The sequence below is a fragment of the Bombina bombina genome, chromosome 1 (genome assembly GCF_027579735.1).
Source record: "Bombina bombina isolate aBomBom1 chromosome 1, aBomBom1.pri, whole genome shotgun sequence".
In the NCBI taxonomy this organism is placed as follows: Eukaryota; Metazoa; Chordata; class Amphibia; order Anura; family Bombinatoridae; genus Bombina; species Bombina bombina.
The window spans coordinates 228933614-228953105 of NC_069499.1; the positions used below are offsets into that span (position 1 = coordinate 228933614).

The 19492-nt window shown below is 39.3% G+C and overlaps 1 protein-coding gene across 1 annotated transcript in view; it reads right to left on the reverse strand.

The window, feature by feature from the left end:
- Nucleotides 1–3530: 3530 nt before the first annotated feature.
- CRIP2 (cysteine rich protein 2) overlaps nt 3531–19492 on the reverse strand; it is a 228360-nt gene continuing 212398 nt past the window's right edge. The window contains exons 7-8 of the mRNA XM_053697861.1: nt 12100–12157; nt 3531–10696 (exon numbers count right to left, since the gene is read on the reverse strand). Coding sequence (XP_053553836.1) covers nt 10629–10696; nt 12100–12157 — 126 coding nt within the window. The 3' untranslated portion in view covers nt 3531–10628. The remainder of the gene's footprint in view (nt 10697–12099; nt 12158–19492) is intronic.

Genomic DNA, 19492 nt, shown 5'->3' on the forward strand with positions numbered 1-19492 from the left:
AGTGAAGGCTCAGGCTTTTCTGAAGTGTGTTTCAGACCTGGAGCTTTCAGGGGTAATCATACCAGTTCTGTTTGAGGAACAGGGTCTGGGGTTTTATTCAAATCTATTCATTGTCCCAAAGAAAGAAAATTCATTCAGGACAGTTCTGGATCTGAAAATTTTGAATCGTTATGTAAGAGTGCCAACTTTCAAAATGGTGACTATAAGGACTATTCTGCCTTTTGTTCAGCAATGGCATTATATGTCCACAATGGACTTACAGGATGCATATCTTCATATTTCGATTCATCCAGATCACTATCAGTTTCTGAGATTCTCTTTTCTAGACAAGCCAATGTGTTGCTCTTTCATTTGGCTTAGCGACAGCTCCAAGAATATTTTCAAAGGTTCTTGGTGCCCTACTCTCTGTAATAAGAGAACGGGGTATTGCGGTGTTTCCTTATTTGGACGATATCTTGGTACTAAGCTCAGTCTTTACATTCTGCAGAATCTCACACAAATCAACTAGTGTTGTTTCTTCAAAGACATGGTTGGAGGATCAATTTACCAAAAAGTTCTTTGATTCCTCAGACAAGGGTCACCTTTTTAGGTTTCCAGATAGATTCAGGTCCATGACTCTGTCTCTAACAGACAAGAGATTATTAAAATTGGTTTCAGCCTGTCGGAACCTTCAGTCTCAATCATTCCCTTCAGTAGCTATGTGCATGGAAGTTTTAGGTCTCATGACTGCAGCATCGGACACAATCCGTTTTGCTCGTTTTCATATGAGACCTCTCCAGCTTTGTATGCTGAGCCAATGGTGCAGGGTTTATACAAAGATATCACAATTAATATCCTTAAATCCCATTGTTCGACTATCTCTGACTTGGTGGTTAGATCACCATCTTATAGTTCAAGGGGCCTCTTTTGTTCATCCAACCTGGACTGTGATCACAACAGATGCAAGTCTTTCAGGTTGGGGAGCTGTCTGGGGATCTTTGACAGCAAAAGGGGTTTGGAAATCTCAAGAGGCGAGATTACCAATAAATATTTTAGAACTCCGTGCTATTTTCAGGGCTCTTCAGGTTTGGCCTCTGTTGAAGAGAGAACCGTTTATTTGTTTTCAGACAGACAATATCAAAACTATGGCATATGTCAATCATCAGGGTGGGACTCACAGTCCCCAAGCTATGAAAGAAGTATCTCTGATACTTGCTTGGGCAGAATCCAGCTCCTGTCTAATTTCTGCAGTTCATATCCCAGGTATAGACAATTGGGAAGCGGATTATCTCAGCTGTCAGACTTTACATCCGGGGGAGTGGTCGCTCCATCCAGATGTATTTTCTCAGATTGTTCAGATGTGGGGTCTTCCAGAAATGGATCTGATGGCTTCCACACTAAACAAGAAACTACCCAGGTACCTGTCTAGGTCCAGGGATCCTCAGGCGGAAGCGGTGGATGCGTTAGCAGTTCCTTGGTGTTACCAACCAGCTTATATCTTCCCGCCTCTGGTTCTTCTTCCAAGGTTTTCCAAGATCATCATGGAACAATCGTTTGTGTTGCTGGTAGCTCTAGCATGGCCTCACAGGTTCTGGTATGCAGATCTTGTCCGGATGTCCAGTTGTCAACCTTGGCCACTTCCATTAAGGCCAGACCTTTTGTCTCAAGGTCCGTTTTTCCATCAGGATCTCAAATCATTAAATTTGAAGGTATGGAAATTGAACTCCTAGAGCTTAGTCATAGAGGTTTCTCTGACTCAGTAATTAATACTATGTTACAGGCTCATAAATCTGTTTCTAGGAAGATTTATTATCGAGTTTGGAAGACTTATATTTCATGGTGTTCTTCTCATAAATTCTCCTGGCATTCTTTTATAATTCCAAGAATTTTACAGTTTCTTCAGGATGGTTTGGATAAAGGTTTGTCTGTGAGTTCCTTGAAGGGACAAATCTCTGCTCTGTTTTATTTCGTAGAAAGATTGCTAAACTTCCTGATATTCACTGTTTTGTACAGGCTTTGGTCCGTATTAAGCCTGTCATTAAATCAATGTCTCCTCCTTGGAGTCTTAATTTGGTTTTGAAGGCTTTTTAGGCTCCTCCGTTTGAGCCTATGCATTTTTTGGACATTAAACTACTTTCTTGGAAAGCATTGTTCCTTTTGGCCATCTCTTCAGCTAGAAGAGTTTCCGAATTATCTGCTCTTTCTTGTGAATCTCCTTTTCTGATTTTTCATCAGGATAAGGCAGTTTTGCGGACTTGATTTAAATTTCTACCTAAGGTTGTGAATTCTAACAACATTAATAGAGAAATTGTTGTCCCTTCTTTGTGTCCTAATCCAAAGAATTCTTTGGAGAGATCCTTGCATTCTTTAGATGTGGTAAGAGCTTTGAAGTATTATGTTGAAGCTACTAAAGATTTCAGGAAGACTTCTAGTCTATTTGTTATCTTTTCTGGTTCTAGGAAAGGTCAGAAGGCTTCTGCCATTTCCTTGGCATCGTGGTTAAAGCTTTTGATTCATCATGCTTATTTGGAGTCGGGTCAGGACCCGTCTCAAAGAATTACAGCTCATTCTACTAGATCAGTCTCCACTTTGTGGGCTTTAAAGAATGAAGCTTCAGTAGATTTGCAAAGCAGCAACTTGGTCTTCTTTGCATACATTTACTAAATTCTACCGTTTTGATGTGTTTGCTTTCTCTGAAGCAGTTTTTTGATAGAAAAAGTTCTTCAGGCAGCCGTTTCAGTTTGATTCCTCTGCTTATGTTTGAGTTTTTTTCTTTTCATTATGAGAATAAAACTTATATTATGGGTTGTGGATTTATTTTTTTCAGTGAAATATGGCTGTTATTATTTTATCCCTCCCTCTCTAGTTACTCTTCTGTGAAGTTCCACATCTTGGGTATTGCTATCCCATACGTCACTAGCTCATGGACTCTTGCCAATTACATGAAGGAAAACAATTTATGTAGGAACTAACCTGATAAATTAATTTCTTTCATATTGGCAAGATTACATGAGACACCCTTTTTATGGTTGTTATGAATTTTTGTATAAAGCACAATTAATTCCAAATTCCTTTGTTGATGCTTTTTACTCCTTTCTTTATCACCCCACTTCTTGGCTATTCGTTAAACTGAACTGGGTGTGGTGAGGGGTGTATTTATAGGCATTTTGAGGTTTGGGAAACTTTGCCCCTCCTGGTAGGATTGTATATCCCATACGTCACTAGCTCATGGACTCTTGCCAATATGAAAGAAATTAATTTATCAGGTAAGTTCCTACATAAATTATGTTTTTTAAAAACCGGCCACTCATTCATGAAAATTTACCTTCACTTTAAGACATGTGCACGCACCTAAGCTTACTTTCTGCTTTTCAACAAAGATACCAAGAAAACTTGATTAAAAGTAAATTAGAAAGTTGTTAATAATTATGTTTTTCTTGCCCTGCTTTAGTTTATATATGGATAGATGGAATGAATTATTTTGTGACATTAATTCTGCCAACATGACAAATGTTTGACCTACATGATTTTTAAATAAAAGCAAATGAACATCTGTTTGTATTTTTTATTTAGAATGTAACTAGACATATATAGCCAGTTAAATGCAATTCTCAGAAATCTCACATAAAAGTCTTTGTTATTAACCAAAAAAAACTTTAATATGACCAAATAGTAGCTACAGTCATATATATGCACATGTAGCAGAAATAAAATAGTCTCGGTATAATTTCATTGTGAGCCAGAAACATTTGTATACTGATAAATTCACTGGAAATTGACTCTTTATTCAGATGCAAATTACTTATTCCTGGCAAAAAACAATTGTAGCAAAGGTATTAGTTGTAGTGATAAACAAGGTGAATATGTATGATCATAAAACAAATACCATATAATGTTCCATTTGCCTTCTGTAAACAGATATAAATGAATATTATTTACTAAGGTTTGAGAACACTTTCCCATAATACAAATCTATTATTATCCTAATTAGACAATTAAAGGGACAGTGCAGTTTATTTTTTACATCATGTTAAAGGGACACAAAACACTTTTTTTTTCTTTCACGATTCAGATAGAGAATGCAATTTTAAATAACTTTCTAATTTGTTTCTATTATCTAAGTTGGTTCACTCTCTTTGTATCCTTTGTTGAAAAAGTACCAATGTAGGCTCCGAAGCAGCTGAATGGTGGCTGCACGTATATGCCACATTTGGTGCATTACAGCTTCTTCAACAAAGGATACCAAGAGAATGAAGCAAATTAGACAAAATAGGTCAATTGGAAAGTTGTTTAAAATTGATATGATCTATCCAAATCATGAAACAAAAAAGGTTGGGGTTCATGTTTCTTTAATAGCAACCTTATAAAGTGCCTTTTAATAATTCTGCAAAATCTGTGCTCCATTTTCTTGATTATTTAGACACCTGTAAGTATATTTATTACACATTTCTTGCAATTTGGGTGGGGTGGATGGCAATTTACATTTTCTTTTACAAATTCAGTTACAAAAACTAGATTCTAAACACTAAGATTTTAGCAAATGTATAGATTAAAGATATTTAAGAATAATTATCAATTATATTATAATATTTAGTATTTTAGGCTAGAAAAAAAATAATAAATACCAATATTTTGCACACTTACAGTATTAAAGGCTCAGTGGTTTCTACTGATCTGAAATTGACATCTTTTTTCCAAAAAGGAAATAACTCAAGCATGTAATAAATAAATCTGCATGAAATCTCCAATGGTGTTTTTTAGTGCAAATAAACCTGAAAATATTCCAAATACTATAATTTTCACGGATTAACTGGGAGGGGGCATTATTGGAGATTTTGGCTAGTTGATCATTCTATAAATGTCATTATACAAATTTAGTGACAAATTAAATACCAAGATGCATTTAAATAAAGAGATTTCTTTTAATTACATTGTGTTCAAGAGTTACCCATACTAAAACCTAAAATACTTTAAAATCAGTGGCCATTTATTCATCTCAAACATGCCATACTACTGAATATGTAGCAAACCTGTTAACAAGGAAAGAGTATTAGCATTCATAACTGAACCAAAGTCAATAGCACTAGATCCAACAGTCATTATGTAGCAGCCATGGCAAGTCATAGAAGTGAAGTAATCAGACTCACTTGAAAGTGCCCCAAATGTACTCATCGGGTTAAAGGGACCTGATACCCTAGATTTTCTGTAATGAATCATATAGAACATACAATTTTAAGCATTTTTCCAATTTACTTCTTTTATCAAATTTGCTTCATTGTCTTGGTATCCTTTGTTGAAAGAGCAGCAATACACTAATGGGAGTTAGCGGAACCAGTAACAATTGGCAGCTAGCTCCCAGTAGTGTATAACTGCTTATGAGCCTACCTAGGTTTTCAACAAAGGATAAAACACATGGGGTTCGATCCGATAAAAATCGTCGCCCGCAAAAGCCAGCGACGCCAATATTTACGCTGGTTTGGTATCACATATACGGCGTAACCTAGAAGTTACGCGCGTATATTTCTGCCGTCGCCCGTAGTTTTTTGGGCCATAGGCAGGTATACCAAACCAGCGCAGTTTGGTATCCAATATGCAGCGTAAGGACTTACGTGGCAAAAATGGAGAAATCTTACTCCATTTTCACCTCGCCACAAAAAGCAGCCGTAAGAAGCCTTACGCTGACTATTGGAGCCCCGTAACTCCCTAAACTAACTAGAAAAGAAACCTAACACCTAACGCATGCGCAATGTCTTTCTACCTGTCAACCGCGATCTGCTAAATAAAACCTAACACCTAACGCATGCGCAATGTCTAGCTACCTGTCAACCGCGATCCCCCCCGAAATCCCTAATAAAGTTATTAACCCCTAAACCGCCGCTCCCGGACCCTGCCGCCATCTACATAAACTAACCCCCTACTGTGAGCCCCTAAAACCGCCGCAATCTACCTTATCTATCGCCTAATGTGAACCCCTAAAACCGCCGCCATCTACCTTATCTATCCCCTAATCTGACCCCTTACACCGCCGCCACCTATATAAAAATTATTAACCACTAATCTAATCCCCCTATACCGCCGCCAGCTATATTAATATTATTAACCCCTAATGTAAGCCCCTTACACCGCCGCCATCTATATTAAAATTATTAACCCCTAATTTAATCTACCTACCCCACCGCCAGCTATATTATCTATATTAACCCTAAGTATATTATAGTTAATATAGGTATTACATTATATATATTTACTATATTAACCCTAATTATATTAGGGTTAATATAGTTAATATAGTTACTATAGTATTTATATTAACTATATTAACTCTATCTAACCCTAACACCCCTAACTAAATTTATATTAAATTAATCTAATTCATATTATAAACTAAAATATTCCTATTTAAATCTAAATACTTACCTATAAAATAAACCCTAAGATAGCTACAATATAATTAATAATTACATTGTAGCTATGTTAGGGTTAATATTTATTTTACAGGTAAATTGTTTATTATTTTAACTAGGTCTAATAGCTATAAAATAGTTATTACCTATTTAATATCTACCTAGTTAAAATAATTACCCAATTACCTGTAAAATAAATCCTAACCTAAGTTACAAATACACCTACACTATCAATAAATTAAATAAACTACAAATATCTATCTAAAAATACAATTAAACTAAACTACAAAAAAAAACAAACACTAAATTACAAAAAATAAAAAAAAGATTACAAGATGTTTAAGCTAATTACACTTATTCTAAGCCCCCTAATAAAATAATAAAGCCCCCCAAAATAAAAAAAATTCCCTGCCCTATTCTAAATTAAAAAAAGTTCAAAGCTCTTTACCTTACCAGCCCTTAAAAGGGCCTTTTGTGGGGCATGCCCCAAAGAATTCAGCTCTTTTGCATTTAAAAACATATACAATACCCCCCCATTACAACCCACCACCCACATACCCCTATTCTAAACCCACCCAAACCCCCCTTAAAAAAGCCTAACACTACCCCCCTGAAGATCTCCCTACCTTGTCTTCACCACACCAGGCCGAACTCCTCATCCGATTCGGGCGATGTCTTGCTCCAAGCGGCAAAGAAGAATTCTTCCTCCGGCGACGTCTTCCTCCAAGCGGCAAAGAAGAATTCTTCCTCCGGCGACATCTTCCTCCAAGCGGCAAAGAAGAATTCTTCCTCCGGCGACGTCTTCCTCCAAGCGGCAAAGAAGAATTCTTCCTCCGGCGACATCTTCCTCCAAGCGGCAGCAAAGTCTTCTTCCTTCCGGCAGCATCTTCCATGAAGCGGCATCTTCAATCTTCTTTCTTCGCTCCGCCACCGCGGAGCATCCATCCCGGCCAACGACTGAACGACGAATGAGGTACCTTTAAATGACGTCATCCAAGATGGCGTCCGCCGAATTCCGATTGGCTGATAGGATTCTATCAGCCAATCGGAATTAAGTTAGAAAAATCTGATTGGCTGATTGAATCAGCCAATCAGATTCAAGTTCAATCCGATTGGCTGATTGGTTCAGCAGTTTACTTTGTGACAAAGCCCCGCCAAAAGCCCTTTTAAGGGCTGGCAAAAGAGCTGTTACTTTGGGGCAATGCCACGCAAAAAGCCCTTTTCAGGGCTATTTGTAGGGTTAGACTTAGGTTTAGTGGTAGGGATAGCTTAGTATTTTAGGGGTTGAATAATTTAATATAGATGGCGGCGGGGTAGGGGGATTAGATTAGGGGTTAATAATTTTAAAATAGATAGCGCCGGGGTAGGGGCTCACTTTAGGGGGTAGGTAAGGTAGATGGCGGCGGTGTTAGGGGCTCACTTTAGGGGGTTATAGATTTAATATAGCTGGCGCCGGTTTAGGGGTTAATAACTTTATTAGGTAGCGGCGGTTAAGGGGTTAATACATATTTTATTGTTAGGCTAGTGAGGGGGGATAGGGTTAGACGTGTCGGGCTATGTTAGGGAGGCGTGTTAGACAGTGCGGGTGATTTAGACTTTAGTCAGGTTTTATAGGCGCCGGCAGTTTCTAACGTGCCGCAAGTCACTGGCGACGCCAGAAATTTGTACTTGTGCAGATTTCTGGACATCGCTGGTTTGTCAGACTTACGGCACGTTAGCATCTGACGGCGCCATATATGGGATAGCTCGAGTTGCGAGCTGAAACTGCGGGCGACGCCGGTTCCCTCGCTTGCGCCGCAAACTGCGATCTATATCGGATCGCGCCCCATGGGAGCAAATTAGATAATAGAAGCAAATTGTAAATTGTATGCACTATTGGACTCATGAAAGAACATTTTGGGGTCTCATGTCCCTTTAATGCAATTCAGAAGTAGTGGTTGCAGCGTATCAAAAGTCTATAAGGTAGTTAAAAAATGCTAAACAAATTATTTGTCCTTATTGGTATTGGTAACAAGTAGGAATTAACTGCCTAAACATGGGTACAAATAGCTAATAAATACATAAATAAAGAAAAGCTGCAATTTTATCAACTTTTTTGTCATATTTATTAATAATATCTTGAAGGCAACACAAATGCATGATAGCACCGGCTAACGTTATGTAGAAGTGATTCTGAAGACAATAATGATGGAACACACACATTGTAATTTGCTATGGGATTATATGTGCAGCCCGCTATCCTGCTGGCTAAATGGCATCATTTATAGATAACACAGCTTAGGGCTAGATTTATCAAAGCTGAGGCGTACAGGGGCACATATACGCACCCCTGTACGCCTCAGCTCACCTGTGGCGGGGCGAAATTACCCGCAGGTAATCACTATTGCACAAGAGCGCAATTTTGCACTCGCATGCAATCCCGCCCCCTGCCCGTGCACAGCCAATCAGGTGCAGGCAGGAGCTGTCAATCTCCTCGGTCAGACTCGACCGCAGAGATTGAATTTCACCACCTTAGAGGTGGCGAAGAGGTTAAGGAAGCGGCGGTCTGGTGACCGTTGCTTGATAAATTACGGCGAGCAAGTTCTTGTGAGAACTTGCAGCCGTAGGGCTTTGGTAAATCAAGCCCTTAGTTTACTAAAAGGTTCATTTTGTGAAGTTGTCAGTGTGTCCTGCAAGCTTCATGCTATATAAAAGGGACATGAAAGTCAAAATGAAACATTCAAGATTCACATCGAAGCTTTACTTTTAGTATTAAATTTACTTTGTATTCTTGGTATAATTTGTTGAAAAGCAGATAGGCTCAGGTGTGTGCAGGTGCCTTGTTCACTATATGGCAAGTGTTTGCCCACACTGCTGCCCTCATTGCATACCACTGCTGCAATATTGTGCTCAAGGTACGTGCACATTCTTAAAGGGATAAAAAGGTAAAAATTAAACTTGCATGATTCAGACAGAGCCCTGTACTTATAAGACACTTTTAAATTCACTTCCATTATCAGTTTTTTGTTTTCTTGGTATCCTTTGTCTCTTTTCATTTGCCGGATGTGTCACCTAGCTTCCAGTAGTGCAATGCTTATTTGGAGCTGACTTTAAAGGGGCATTAAAGAGTAAATACTTTTTAGAAGCATTCCCTGCCTTTTTCTTGTGATGGGTTCCGCCATCTTGGAATCTGGCTTTCAATGCATTTCAGCGCTGACTTGTTTGCACTTGTGCAGCAACTCCTTCAGATACCCGCAGTGAAATGGCCGGAGAATAAAGTGTTTAGTGTCCCTTTATGTGTTTAAATCGCTTCTGGCATTTGTTGCATATAACCAACATATTAGAATATTTTCTTTTTGCACATTTATATACCGTTAAACCTATCTAGGTATGCTCCTCAATAAAGGATATTAAGGGAACGAAGCACATTTTTAATAGAAGCATGTCGGACTCTTTTTGAGTCATGAAAGTTTAAATTTGACTTTCATCCTTTCATGTCCCTTTAACAATACATGTTTAAAGCAAAAGGTTGTATACAGGTAAATATGTATGTGGTATAACAAAACACAATCATAGTACATCTGCTTCTAAAAAAGGATTCTTATTTCAGATCTTTACTAATCTTTATCAGAAAAGGGAATAACACAGCTTCTAACATAAATCCTTATACTCATAAACTTTCCTAATCACTTAATTTAATGTTGTTTCATTTTAACACTGCATTGTCATATTAAAGCCAAGCAAACCCTCTTGGGACTTGTAAATAAATATTAACAAGGAAATACAGTCCCTTGTCAGCGCTGTAGAGAATAGATTACAATTTGTACAACATGTGTTTAGTCCAACAAGAAGCAAGTCCAACTATTATTAAGCAGAACAAACTTTCTTAACCATTTTATTACCAAAAGGGTAACAAAGCAGTAAAATTATCCAGTAAACAAAATGAACATTGCTACAGTATAAGAGCCATGCATTTTTTTCAGTCTTTTGACAAATATATAACAAACAGTGGTTTAACATGAAAGACCGTTTGCGTACAAGTTAGAGTGAAATGAATCTCAGCTCTAAACACAAAACACGTCACTTGTTTTTCTCAGTTTCCGATGCAGCGCATCTTATTGGCATAGGGATTAAGAGGAGCAAGCTCAGTGACACCTAGGCAGTCTATCCTACTCTATATCTCTGATCAGTGGCTTTGTGAGATCTACTAATATGCAGAGGCTGTGGGCGACAAGGAGAGGAAGGCACAGGGCTGCTACTACATTCTTAAGGTTGTGCCTTTTCTTCAGGTTCTTTGTCATAGATGTAGCTTCCAACGCATCCGGTGTTCACACCTGTAAGATACAATAAGAGGTTTCATCAGTGCGAGTTTGGGTATATAGACCATGGTTTCTCAACCGCGGTCCTCAACAACCCAACAGTCCAGGTGTTCATTATAGCTGAACCAGTGCACAGGTAAAATAATCAGCTGATGTCAGGTTAGTAACCATGATGTTAGTGATCAGCTGATTACTTCACCTGTGCACTGGTTCAGCTATAATGAAAACCTAGGCTGTTGGGAGTACGTGAGGATCGCGGTTGAGAAACACTGATATAGACAACCAGCATTTACTGTTTATCAGTTACACCCATTATAAATAATCAGTCATTTAACAAACACAATGTTTCCTTTAAAAACAGACAAAATCATGCACAAGAATTCTTGTGTTAGCCCTAAACATAACACTTCTGATCCTGAACCTAGAGAATCACTAAGCAGGTATGGTTATAAAGTGAATGCCACGCTTTATTGTACCTCCTGAGCTTCCATAAAGGGAATCGGTGACACAAATTCAGCAATTAAAGGAACAAACTCCATTGTGCTAAAGCATTTTATGTAATGCACTACTGTTTAACCCCTGCAAAGGCTCCATAGCAGCAAACTATAAGGGGGACAAAGGGTAACATCTGGTGAGCAAATGACAAGAGGCTTATTTGTGTGTAGCCTCCAATTGCCAACTAGTTCCCTTTAAACGTACAAAAGAGTTCAGCTGCTGGGTGCAGAGAGGACATGAAATAAAGTTACTTCTGTTAGAAAACAGAGCACAAGATAAAGGCTGCACAAATCTGTATACACAGCCTCCATAGGGATCTGAGGTTTCCTTCTAGTGCTTACTGGAAGCACAGAGTCCATTATCTCCTATGTTCTAAAGATTCCACTCAATGAATCCGTAACCATTCAAATCTCAGCTTTTAACATCGCTAATGACTAACCAGAAACATGAAAGTGCAAGGGATTCCATTTCCATAATAATGAGATCTGTTTTTGATAATACACCTTAAAGGGACATTAAATTCTAACTTTCATGATTTAGACAGAGGCAGCAATTTACCTCTATTATCTAGTTTGCTTTGTTCTCTTTAGTATCTTTTGTTGAAAAGCAGAGCAGCAATGTACTACTGGGAGCTAGCAGTTGATTAGTGGCTGCACATGTATGCCCATTATTGGCTCACCCAATGCGATTAGCTAGCTCCCAGTAGTGCATTGCTGCTCCTTCAAAAAAGGATACCAAGAAAAGAAAGCAAATTTGTGGCAGGAATAAACTGTAAAACTGTATGCTCTATCTGAAACATGAAAGATAATTATTGGGTTTCAGGTGCCTTTAACATTCTGTTAGCATTGCAGAAAACACTAATGAACAAAAACAAATAATGTTTCCCTGTTTACTAATGTTTTAAAAAACAAAAAAAAACTTACCTTTTGGTCCAAAAAGAATACCATAGCAAGGCTTGTGGCAGTAAGGCTGCCCATCGTGCTGTGGAAAAACAAGGCGGAAAATAAATATTTGTAAATCTTTAGATTTCACATATCAAATAGCAGCTCATTTCTTTAGCATAATTTCATATTTCCAACTAAACAGGACACCAAAGGTAATGCTCTCTCACCCACCACTCACTGGGAGGTTGATTTCTGCTGCTTGTTTACATAGTTTTTCTATATTGCAGCATTCATATTTAGTGAAGGTTTCATTAGGATAAATCAGCTATTTCAAATGGCAAAACAAATATAAAGGAAATATTTGTAAACAAGTTAATACACTGCAGCTGATAAAATCAGAACACATTTAAGGGGAGAGAATTTTACAGTTATATCCCTGTGAAGTGCCAGCCTGCTATCTTAGCGCCTTCCAGGTGCTTTTGCTATGCAAGTAGCAAATCTGCCATATATATATTCCTATATCAGACTGTACTAGGCCATTCGGCACCTCTGTATTCTTTTTTCTGTCTTCTTTGTATCAGGAGTTTGACCACCTCTGGACCGAGCTGCAGGGACGAACCAGTACATTAGAAGATCACAAACGCTTGTTGACAATTCTCCACCATTAGGTTTTTTTATAATAATATTTTATATTCATTTTTTACATTTCTTTATTTGTGTCTTTTTATATTGTCTTGAAGAGCGCCCCCTAGTGGCTACGAGTATATGTATATTGTATATCATATATAGCCTATTTTTCAATATCAGGACATTAAACCTTTTTAAACACAGCTTGCTTTTGTGTAAAAATTGTGCTTTGGCCCATGTTCCTTAGGGACACCAAAAAGCAAAATCTGTAACCTAGGTTTCCAAAAAGCTGCAAATTGCTTAAACCAGTTTTTTAATTTGATGCACTTACAGGTTAGAGAATTTACTTTTTGGCCTGCTAGGGAGCGTGGGACAAAGTACAATTTTACACTATGGCAAAAGGTGTTTAATGTAATCTCACAAATAAAAAGACTGGCAAACAATATAGGAAAATGATCTCCCTCTAACACATAAATGCATTTATGCCCAAGCCTAGGAGGTGTAACTGAAGTACAGTAAGCACTCAGCATTACTACACATGAAACTATCCCTTTAAACCATGTCACAGATCTCCTTCAGTTGTAGTAAACTGGATCATGTACTAGGACTGTGCTCAGAACTAAAGAGAATTTAACTCTTAAGATTCAGCAGGATTAAAGCAGAATAAATAAAAGATGCGTCAAGCAGACCAACGTAATACAGATTGCTTACAGCTGCACAAAAATACACATTCCTTTTAAAGAGGTATGAAAGTGTTATAAATATGATTATCTGGCTCCAGCATAATCATTTCAGCAACATATTTTATTAAAGGGACATTAAACACTTTGAGATGGTAATAAAAAATCATAAATTGTATACAATAAAACAACTCTGCAATATACTTTCATTATTTATTTTGTCCTCTTTGCCTGTAATTCCATTCTGAAATTGTGAGCTTTTCAGTTCCTGTTAGAAATGGAAGTGCAGAACATTGTTAAATCCAGCACAACCATTGGCTGCACACTCTAGTGACCTATTTATAACTGACCCTAATTGGCCACAGCAGAGAAGGTAACACAAGTTACAACATGGCAGCTCCCAGTGTTTTATAGACACTAAAACTTTACACTTATTTTGTCACTTTTTGAACAACTAATGAAACTTTAAAAAATACATCTACAGGTTAGTCATGGACTAATCTTTTCTTTGAATGCATCATTCTATCTAGCATGTATTTAGTGTTTAATGTCCCTTTAATAAAGAAATGTCCCTATGCATTAACCTCACTGGCTCATTTTACAACCCTAGAGCAAATGCAGAGATGTTGATTGGTTCATGCAAAGCACCAATTAGCATCTTTATATGCTCCAAGGTCTGTTCCATGTGTTCTAAAAGAATCCATTTTGGAGTTAAATTCATAGAGAAAACTAAATTTAAGCTTAACTGATAAATTTCTTTCCGGATATGGAGAGTCCACAACTTCATTCAATTACTGGGAATATCACTCCTGGCCAGCAGGAGGAGGCAAAGAGCACCACAGCAAAGCTGTTAAGTGTCAGTCCCCTGTCCATAATCCCCAGTCATTGACCAAAGGGAAATGGAAAAGGAATAACAATAAGGTGTAGAGGTGCCTGAGGTTTAGTTAAAAAATAACTGTCTTAATAAAGAGTGGGGTCGTGGACTCTCCATATCAGAGGCAAAAGTCTCAAATTTGGAAAATTTGGAAAAAGTATGCAGAGAGGACCAAGTTGCAGCCTTGCAAATCTGTTCCACAGAAGCTTCATTTTTGAAAGCCCAAGAAGAGGAGACAGCCCTAGTGGAATGAGCTGTAATTCTCTCAGGAAGCTGCTGTCCAGCAGTCTCATAAGCAAAACGAATTTTACTTCTCAAACCAGAAGGAAAGAGGAGTAACAGTAGCCTTTTGACCCTTACGCTTACCTGAGAAACAAACAGGGCAGAAGACTGGAGAAAATCCTTAGTCGCATTTTCGCACGCACAACATCCAAGTTGTGCAACAGACGTTCTTTATGAAAAGAAGGACTGGGACAGAAAGAAGGAACAACAATTTCCTGATTAATATTTCTATCCGAAACCACTTTAGGAAGAAACCCCAATTTAGTACAAAGAACCGCCCTATCCACATGAAAGATAAGGTAAGGCGAATCACACTGCAAAGCAGAGAGTCCCGAAACTCTTCGAGCAGAAGAGATAGCAATAAGAAACAAAACCTTTCAAGATAGCAACTTAATATCTATGGAATACATTGGCTCAAACAGAGCCTGCTGCAAAACTTTAAGAGCAACAGGTTTAAACACAGGCCTGATTCTGACCAGGGTCTGACAAAAAGACTGAACATCTGGCACATCCGCTAGACGCTTATGTAACAAAATAGATAATGCAGAAATCTGACCTTTCAGAGAACTGACTGACAACCCTTTCTCCAGACCTTCCTGGAGAAAAGACAAAATTCTAGGAATCCTGACCCTACTCCAAGAGTAGCCCTTAGATTCACACCAATAAAGGTATTTACTTCATACCTTATGTTAAATTTTTTGAGTAACAGGCTTGCGAGCCTGGATCATGGTCTCAATGATTGACTCAGAAAATCCACGCTTAGACAGAACTAAGCGTTCAATCTCCAAGCAGTCAGCTTCAGCAAAATTAAATTTGGATGGAGGAATGGACCCTGAGTTAGAAGGTCCTTCCTCAGAGGCAACCTCCAAGGTGTCCAAGATGACATCGTCACTATGTCTGCATACACGATCCTGCAAGGCCATGCAGGAGCTATTAGAATTACCGATGCTCTCTCCTGTTTGATATGAGCAATAACTCGTGGAAGGAGCGCAAACGGAGGAAACGGGTATCCTAAACCGAAATCCCAAGGAACTGCCAGAGCATCTATCAGAGCGGCCTGAGGATCTCTTGACCTTGAACCGTATCTTGGAAGCTTGGCGTTCTGCCGAGACACCATCAGATCCAACTCCGGCACCCCCCATTTGAGGGTTAACTTGGAGAACACCTCTGGATGGAGAGCCCACTCCCTGGGATGAAATGTCTGTCTGCTCAGGAAATCCGCTTCCCAGTTCTGAGCTTCCACCCACTAAATAATCCATGCCACCTCCTTCATAGTTAAGGAACTCAGAGTTCCTCCCTGGTGGTTGATGTAAGCCACTGAGGTGATGTTGTCCGACTGAAACCTGATAAACCGGGCTAAGGACAATTGAAGCCAAGCCATCAGAGCATTGTAAATCGCTCTCAACTGCAAGATGCTTATGGGGAGAGCAGACTCCTCCCAAGTCCATAGTCCCTGCGCCTTTAACGAGTCCCAGACTGATCCCCGGCCTAGCAGGCTGGCGTCCGTGGTCACAATCACCCAGGAAGGTCTCCGGAAGCATGTGCCATGAGACAGATGGTCCTGAGAAAGCCACCACGGGAGAGAGTCTCTTGTCGACTGGTCTAGATCTATCCTCTGTGACAGATCCGAATGGTCTTCGTTCCATTGTCTGAGCATGCATAATTGGAGAGCTCTCAAATGGAATCGAGCCAAGGGAATGATGTCCATGGAAGCGACCATCAGACCAATTGCCTTCATACATTGAGCCACTGATGGCCGAACAGTAGATTGTAGAGCGAGGCAAGAGGAGAGAATTCTGGATTTTCTGACCTCCGTCAGAAAAAAATTCATAGATAGAGAATCTATTATGGTCCCTAAGAAAAAAAACCTTGTAGCTGGAACAAGGGAACTCTTTTCCAGATTGACTTTTCAACCGTGAAAAAGGTAGAAAAGACAACAAGATCTCTGTATGAGAGTTTGCTTGTTGAAAAGATGGCGCCTGAACCAATATGTCGTCCAGGTAGGGCGCAACTGCAATTCCCCGAGACCTGATCATGGCCAAGAGAGCCCCCAGAACCTTTGAGAAAATTCTGGGAGCTGTGGCAAGGCCAAACAGAAGAACCATAAACATAAAGTGTTTGTCTATTAAGGCGAATCTCAGGAATTTGTGATGATTTCTGTGGATGGGAACATGAAGATACGCGTCCTTCAGGTCTATGGTCATCATGAACTGACCCTCTTGGACCAAAGGAAGAATGGAACGAATGGTTTCCATTTTGAAGGACGGTACCCTGAGAAACTTGTTGAGGCACTTTAGGTCTAAAATGGGTCGAAAAGTTCCCTCTTTTTTGGGCACTACGAACAGATAGAATCCTAGAACCTGTTCCCTTATTGGAACTGGAACAATCACTCCCAGGGAGGAAAGGTTCTGAACGCAGTTCTAGAATGCCTGTCTTTTTACCTGGTCTGCAGATAATCTTGAGGGGTGGAATCTGCCCCTGGGAGGGAAAGTTTTGAATTCTATTTTGTAACCTGAAATACTATGTCCACAGCCCAAGGATCTGGGACATCTAGTCTTCACGCTTGACAAAACAGGGAAAGTCTGCCCCCCACTTGATCCGATCCTCGACCGGGGACTGACCCTTCATGCTGACATAGACTCAGCTGAGGGTTTCGTTGATTGCTTCCCCTTATTCCAAGACTGATTGGGCTTCCAAGAAGACTTGGACTGCTCCTGCTTGGAAGAGGGAGAGGAAGGACTTTTGATCTTTGAAGTTATGAAAGGAACGAAAATTACTTTAAAGATCTTTGAGTCTGTTCTTTTTGTCTTGCGGTAGAAAAGACCCTTTTCCACTCGTAATATCAGAAATTATTTCTGCCAGACCAGGTCCGAACAAGGTCTTACCCTTGTAAGGAAGCGCCATAAGCTTGGACTTAGAGGTAACATCAGCTGACCAAGATTTTAGCCACAATGCCCTGTGGGCTAGGACAGTGAAGCCAGACATCTTGGCTCCCAGTCTAATAACTTGCATGTTAGCATCAGAAATAAAGGAATTGGCTAGTTTGAGAGCCTTAATCCTATCTTGTATCTCTTTCAACTTAGTCTCTACTAAAATTGATTCAGACAAGGCATCGCACCAATAAGATGCCACACTTGCTACTGTGGCAATACAAACTGAAGGTTGCCATTGAAGACCTTGATGAACATACATTTCTTCAAATAAGCTTCCAGCTTTTTGTCCATGGGATCCTTGAAGGAGCAGCTATCCTCTATAGGAATTGTAGTTCTCTTAGCCATAGTAAAATAGCCCCTTCTACTTTAGGCACCGTGAGCCAAGAATCTTTAAAGGAGTCAGCAACAGGAAACATCTTTTTAAATATGGGAGACAGGGAAAAAGGAATCCCTGGCTTCTCCCATTCCTGTGAAATAATCTCTCTGTCACACGGTCTAGGACAGGAAAAACTTTCACAGAAGAAGGAACATTATAGTATTTATTAAGTTTACTAGACTTCTTAGGGTTGACAACGACAGAAGTATCAGTGTCGTCCAAAGTAGCCAATACCTCCTTTAACAGTACACATAGGTGTTCAAGCTTAAATTTGAAGTTTATTTCTTCAGTATCAGATGAAGGAATAATACTGTTTGAATCTGAGATTTCACCCTCAGAGGCTACCAACGTATCATCATCAGACTTATGAGGGAAGGCAACCTGTGTAGCAGTAGGTGGAACAGAAACCTTACTATCTGAATGTCTAATTTTTCTCTTGCATTTTACCAGCATAGGAAAAGCAGATAATGCCGAAGACACCGCAGAGGATACCTGTGCAGCAAAATCTGCAGGCAAATAAACTCCTCCAGGAGGCTGAGAGGAACGGCAGGGCACTGTATGTGACGCCATAGAGGCTTGGGACATTTGAGGAGAAAGCTGTGGCATTGCCTGAACAGCATCATCCTGAGAGACATTAGGCTCAGCGGGCAACAATTTACCTTTAAATTGAAGCTAAAGCATGCAGCACAGAATTGCATAGACAACACAATTTGTGCCTCTAGGCATAACAAGCATTTGTCTTCCATGTCCATAATACTAAATAAAAAAATTCCCCAAATTGTAGACATTTTTAAAATACACTGTCACTTTAAAAAAATGTAATACCACAGCCACTTAACATTATGCAAAAATTCTTTAAAATTATAAACCAATCAGGCGTCCTACACCTCATACAGGCTGAGGTGGCTTACTGTAACACATACACAATTTGGCTGCCAGAAGTCTCTAAAACGATCGTATAGTAGATCGATACTGAAGAGACTGAAATTCAATAACACCACTTCGCTCCGTGAATATCCGACAGCAGAGAGAAGTCACATGACCGGCAGCAAGTAAAAGGCCTGTGTTTCTCTCTGCCTACAACACTAAAGCGAAATTTACACAAATGCTCAAGAAGTCTGTCAGTAAGCCTGTTCTAGCTAAGTAAGCAAAGAAAACCAACTGCCAAATTTTAAGTTTATACATAAATTCCTGTATAAAACATAAGCTCCACACACATACTAATAAAGTATTTCAAAAAAATTAGCCCAAAGAGGAAAAACGTCCCACTAAAGGGAAGATGAACCCCTAGTCTCAATATACATAATGTGCCTGCCCACTGCCAAAGAAAATCCTGTATAAAGGAATTTAAAAATGTCCCCATCTACTGCATATGAAATATTCTTCTGAAGTGCAAGTCTCCAAGACCTAGAAGACAAAAGCACTTACCTGCAGTCTAGCTGTCCGGCAGGAAGACAGCTCACAAGGCGTGAAAGGATGCATACTCATTACAGAAACCTGTAGAAAAAGAAAAAACAGAGTAACCAACTCTGGCTTTCTGTACCATGGGCAGCAATGTGTTAGGAAACAAAACAAGGACTACCTCACAACTTCCAAACTGCTTAAAAGCCACCACTACTCAACTGAAGAGATTGACATGGACTGAGCTAAACCCAAATCC